At 31.4% G+C, this 6,018-nt stretch overlaps 2 protein-coding genes across 5 annotated transcripts in view; one reads left to right on the top strand and one right to left on the bottom strand.

The window, feature by feature from the left end:
- Nucleotides 1-1,330, bottom strand: part of LOC104744500 (YTH domain-containing protein 1-like) — a 4,071-nt gene extending 2,741 nt beyond the window's left edge. Inside the window, exons 1-3 of one of the 2 annotated variants that reach the window (XM_010465563.2) lie at nt 994-1,330; nt 565-635; nt 177-386 (exon numbers count right to left, since the gene is read on the bottom strand). In XM_010465563.2, the coding sequence (XP_010463865.1) occupies nt 177-386; nt 565-635; nt 994-1,045 (333 nt within the window). In that variant the 5' untranslated portion in view covers nt 1,046-1,330. Of the gene's footprint in view, nt 1-176; nt 399-564; nt 636-993 lie in introns of both variants that reach the window. The other variant, XM_010465562.2, reaches the window with a different exon arrangement.
- The window catches only part of LOC104744499 (casein kinase 1-like protein HD16), a 12,823-nt gene continuing 11,368 nt past the window's right edge, over nt 4,564-6,018 (top strand). For all 3 annotated transcript variants that reach the window (XM_019237282.1, XM_019237281.1, XM_019237280.1), the window contains exons 1-2: nt 4,564-4,895; nt 5,632-5,716. In XM_019237282.1, the coding sequence (XP_019092827.1) occupies nt 5,688-5,716 (29 nt within the window). In that variant the 5' untranslated portion in view covers nt 4,564-4,895; nt 5,632-5,687. The remainder of the gene's footprint in view (nt 4,896-5,631; nt 5,717-6,018) is intronic.

The following is a 6,018-nucleotide window of genomic DNA, read 5'->3' as shown; positions in this document are numbered from 1 at the left end:
TGGTGCTTCTTGTGAGCTGTGTGGATTCTGTAAATAAAAAAGGTTGTGGCCAATTATTAGACAGATAATCCCAAGTCCTAGCAGAGATGATGAAGTAAAAAAAACACACATTCTCTTGACTATATGAAGACAGATAAGAGGCAGTAAGGTCATGTCATGTGAAACAACCAGCATACCATGAGATGTGAAAAGGAGCTGTGATTGCTGTTGCTTTCATAGCCAAACCTCGGATCAGGGTAGCCACCAGAAGGATAGTTTGTTGGGAAGTAACCCCACGGGTATGAACCAATCGAGTCTCCACCATTAAGCAGATTGCCAACATTCATATTTGGCCTTCGTTCACTTCCATGAGAAGATGCACCATAAGGTACATGACCAAACTGGTGCTGAAAAGAACCCTTGTCATAAAACACAGCCAGTTAGCAAAAAAAAGCTCACACAAGATATCAAATTGTATATAAAATAAGCAGCAAGACCTCTCCACATAGCAATTTGCAGTGAAAGATCCTTTGCCACAACACAACACAATTCAAGTTCCAAAAAAAGGAAGTAGCAGTGAAGTACCTTATTACGGTTCCTAGGGACTTCACTTGCATCTGAACCTAAAGACAAGTCCTGAAACAAATCTGCTGTGTCTGCACCGATTATATACAAGAGCCAATTTAGTATTTGTACAAAACAAAGCCTCAAAACTCCAATTGCATAAGTCTAAACAAAGCAAATTACTAGTGAAATTCAAACCCATAAGTAGAAAAATAACTAACTTGCAAAAAAACACATAATTTCATCAATCTTCCCATAGAGAGAGGATTTTACAGAGACTCTGGACACCAATCTTATCCGAAATAAACAGATATACTGAAAACAATGGTCCCTAAACCCTAAACCCAAGGGTTCAAATCAATCGCAAGTTGTAGGAAGAACACAAAAAATGATAACTTTCCGATGCTAATAAACAAAAAAACTCCATCTTTGGGAATAAAAGGAACATACCCAGAAGAGGGAAGCTAGTAACGAGATGATCAGAAGAAGCGGCTCCAGCCATGTCGAGGAAAAAAAAAGCTTGAAAAGGAGGAAAACCTAGAAAACGTCTGAGAAAGTTAGGCAAATGAAAGGAAAACGCAACCTCGAAAAACCCAGAGAGAGAGAGAGGCAGAGAGCCTTGTTGGGGTTTATAGAAAGTTCGGTTCTTTTTTTTTTTTTTTGGTTCTTCTTCCCCCTTTAACGTAAGGCGGTGTGATCTTTAACACAGAACACAAAATGCCCCCAAATGGGTAAAAAATAGCGAAGAATTCTAAGCGACAAAAATCAATTTTTTTTTTCCTTTTTGCTCCTTTTACCCAAAAAGATAAGGCTCTTCTTCTTAATGACCATTTCATCGTCACACGAGAAGATTCTGAAATTTTGACGTTGATTGCTTTTGTTAAAAAAAAAATTAAAATTTCAAAAGACCAAAGCAATAAAGCGTAGCTACCTACCTTATGATGAAAATTAAAAATCTTGGTGATGTTTGTAAATTGTAACATACATACTGATATACAATAATACAAATATGATTTGACACCGTATGAAACAAAATCATTAGTGTTGAGCTCAACTTAAGAGTTAAGACAACCTTTACAAATTGTAGGCCGATTTGGTTTGGCCAAAAGAGCCAAACTACGTGTGTGCGCGCACTACATAAAAAAAAACTAATCGAATACACTATATCTACTGGTGGATCGTGTCCGTAAAACCAGTTTAACACAATGAAAAGGAGGATGCTTCGATAACCGAATCTTAGATGATTCCATTTGGATATGAACCTTATGTTCTGGCATCGAGCCACAAACATACGTTTGCTCCTCACCTATAAAACATTCGAATGTTTTTGATAAGAAAAAGGTCGTCCTAGAGAGTAATGATATTTTTTCATTAAATTATGTGGGTTTTCTTTGGATAACTGAGTACAACAAGTAGTGTATGATGATGATGCAAAGAAAGGAAAATCTTAAGACCGATTTGTGGGGTTACTAACTTACTAGTGTTGTGGTCGCACATACAACAGCATATGGTATAAAAACAAAAACAGTAGTCAAATTCAAAAACAATTTGTTCTGATTGGAAAAACATTCATAGAGTGATAATACTCAAAAATCTTTTTTAGCAATTTCTTTTTACCTTTTCTCGTGATGGAGTATCTATTTTTTTTTTAAATAGCATTAAATTATATTTGGCAAACATCACATGGTGTTCCACAAGATTGATCAGTATGTTTATCCTTTGTCTCTCGTTAGGTTCATTCATTAGAGAGTTGTATATATGATGAGGCGGTAAGGAAGGACAAAACATCATCCTCGACTCCGGAAAAAGTTTGAGACATTCCCAACAACTTAATTCCACTAGTGTATTATTGCATCATTAATTTGGTGTTACATGCTACAACTTTTCTTTTCTTGTTTTTGCAAATTTTTAAATTACCAAGATAATCAATTATGATTAGTTTTTTTTTTTTTTTTGCAACAAAAATTTTCTCATTTGAGAATACTCAGTTGTCGTTATTACTGATTTAGTAGTGAGTTGTCCCACTAGAGGTAATTTTTTTTCTTTCTTATGCAAATAAGAAGAAGTAAGCACGTGACAACTTGGAAACATCGTTTGTGGTATCAAATATTTATACGCCATATATAATCCGACTGATTTTAAAAGTTTAATATTTTTTTATAGGCAAACAATTTTGAAATTGATTGCTAGCAAACAAAGTACACTTAAATTCTAACGAAATAATGCGTTTTTAAAATCTACATATCAGAATCACTTGACAAAAATATGTCAACCAATCTAAAAAATACAATTATATCATTGACTTCTAAATACAAATCACACACAATGTTATAAATACAGCGTGATGTGTTGTTCCACTGATCTCCATGGATTAATGGATCATGTGACATACGAGTTTTATTTTAGACATGTTAAGCTTTCTTTTAGATGTTTTTTTATAAATTTAAAGTAAGTTTCATTTTATATCCTACTATATTAATTGGGAAGTATAAATATAAAACTAACCTTAAAATGTGTAAAAAATTACATTCAATTGCCATTAGAAAATTTTAATTAAGCTTAATTAATTAATTTAAATAAATATAATTAATTAAAAAAATAAAAAACACTCACAGATCAAATAGAAAAAATCTAGAAAAAAATATTTTCTCTCTCTAATAAATTATGGACGAAATTACTAAATAATTTAAAAAAAAAAATATAAACCAATCAGAATTTTAAAATCCTACTATATTAATTGGGAAGTACACATATGAAACTACCCTTAAAATGTATTAAAAATTACATTTAATTGCCATTAGAAAATTTTAATTAAGCTTAATGAATTAATTTCAATAAATATAATTAATTAAAAAAATAAAAAACACTTACAGATCAAATAGAAAAAAATCTAGAAAAAAAAAATATTTTCTCTCTCTAATAAATTATGGACGAAATTACTAAATACTTTAAAAAAAAAATATAAACCAATCAGAATTTTAAAAACTAAGATTTTATATCCAAATATATAATATAATAATTTTTAATAACTAAATTTCAAAAATTTTGTTAAGATTTTAAATTATTATTCTCCTATCATCTTTATTTTATTTTATATATAAATTGTATGGAATTTTCATATAATAATTATGATTAATAAAGTGCAGAATTTTTTCTGCATATGTTGTGATTTGAATTTTTAAAAACAAAGATATATTAATCAATCTATAAAAATATATGTTTTAATTTCCACATTGGCGGGTTGGTAAAACTAAATTTATATAGATGATAAATTAATAATTTATATTTTTCATAATTATAATATTAAAATTACTACTTTATATTCCACAAAATAATGATGCAAATACAACAAACAAACAATATAAAATTGTAATATACGTCAAAAATAAAATACTATAATATTCCAAAATACTTAGTATTCAAATAGACTAATAGATTTACAGAACAATTAAAAATAAAAATTATATCAAACAAAATAACTTTAAAAAATATATATAACAATAACTTTTATTGTATATTATAATTTTTTTTAAATGTTGACCCGTGTTTTAGAACAATACGAATGACAAATTATGAAGAAAATGTGCTTACACGTATGACGTACTTTTTCATTAATTTTATTAGTACTAATAAACTGTACTTTGTATTAGTAACATCTAAGAATATATTATTTTAATACTATATGAAATATCAGCCAGAAAATAAAAAAAAAAGCACGCGAGGAACCCAAAGCGGCAATACAGTGATAGCCAATGAAACCACAACACCAATAGCCCATTAGGCATCAATCAGCTAATCTTTAGGTCTGAGAGCACAGCAAATAAAATAAAAAAGTTAACGTTGCAATTATATGTTTAAAAAAACGACAAATAATAAATTAGGTAAAAATAAACAAAATATATTTAGAAAAACAAAATATTGGAAGAAGAAAAAAAAGAAAAGTGAATCAATCCTTCCCCCAAGAAGAAAAAACTTTAATTTTAATTTTATTATTTTTTGGTCTCTCAACTCAAAAATCTCTTTTTTTTTTTTTTACAAAAATTTGCACCTCTTCTTCATCGTCTCATCTTCATCTTCTTCTTCTTCTTCATTATTAACCCTAAATCTAGCCGCAACTACCTCTCTCTCTCTCTCTCTATCTCTCTTCTTCATCTGTCTCTACTCTACACAGCTCAAAACTTTTTTTTTCTTTCCCTTTCTTCACATTCAAATCGTCACAGAAGAAGCTAATCGGAAACTTGAAGAGAGAGAGAGAGATCTGAAAGTTTTTGTTCTGGATCGATCTTGTTCCACCTCCGATCATCGTTGTTTTCATAACAAGTTCTATCAAAAAAAAAAAAATCGATCTTCGGGTAAAACAGTCTTTTAAAATCTCGATTCGATTCGATTTCCTTTTGTTATGGTTGTTGTTGTTGTTGTTGAGCTGTGACTTTTTCTTTGGTACATTTTGTTATGAACTATGCGAAAAAAGATCGTGATTTTTGGAAGATGATTGAACATGGTTTCGTTTAAACTGACAAATGTTTTTCACTTTATAGAAGTTTCTTTTTTTTCGTTTGTGTGGTGAATGAATCTATATGTTACTTTTGCTTTCGATTTGTGTATGTCTAGGAGAAGCTTGTGTTGATTGATCTATGGGGTAGTAAGTAATTTTTGTTTTTGTTCTACTAGGGTTGTTATTTTCCATGGCGTTCATAGTAGCAAGGAACCTTTGATGAATATGAAACTGTTGAGCTACATATCATTTGAGAAGTTCTAATTTTGGCTTTTGTTTTGGTGACGATTTGGTTTTGATTGAAAAATGCAACGCCTTAAAGAGTATTTTTGGAATGCTAGTAATGTGAGCCATGGTTTCTTCTATTCTGTTACATTGCTTTCTCCTATTGATTCCTTTTAAACACTTTCCTGAATAAGAATTTGTTTTCATCCCTTGTTTGCTCTCTCTTATTTGTTGGTTTATTATATCTCGTTGGAGAAGCAATGCCACAAAGTTCTTTATCTCCACCTTCTGTTTGTGGACTATTGCTTCAAATAAACTTGTTATTGTTAAAACCTTACACTCTACTCCCAATTTTTTTAATGCCACAGGTAATGTAAAGAGGTGACTGAAAGAAAATATATTTGACGTTTTGCATGGAGTAAGAATGCCAGAGTTAAGAAGTGGAGCAAGGAGATCGAGACGCCTTGACGAGCAGCCTAACCCTCAGCTAGTTGAACAACCAGAAATTATCGTATCTCCTCCTCCCACTGCGACAAGGAGAAGAGGTGGTGGTAGAGGAAGGGGGAATGCTGCTTTAGCTAAAGGGGCGGCACCTCCAAGACCAACTGCTGCCGGTAGAGGCAGGGGTATCAGGTTGACAGACTTAGACCCAGAACCTTGTGAGGTTCGTCCTGCTGCAGGTGCTTTAGGGGCCACTGAACCTGCCTTAAATCGAGTCGAAGGGGTAGCTGATAAGGATCTTGCTGCAGAAGGCG

The sequence above is a fragment of the Camelina sativa genome, chromosome 15 (assembly GCF_000633955.1).
Source record: "Camelina sativa cultivar DH55 chromosome 15, Cs, whole genome shotgun sequence".
In the NCBI taxonomy this organism is placed as follows: Eukaryota; Viridiplantae; Streptophyta; class Magnoliopsida; order Brassicales; family Brassicaceae; genus Camelina; species Camelina sativa.
This window is presented reverse-complemented; position numbering and strand designations above follow the sequence as displayed.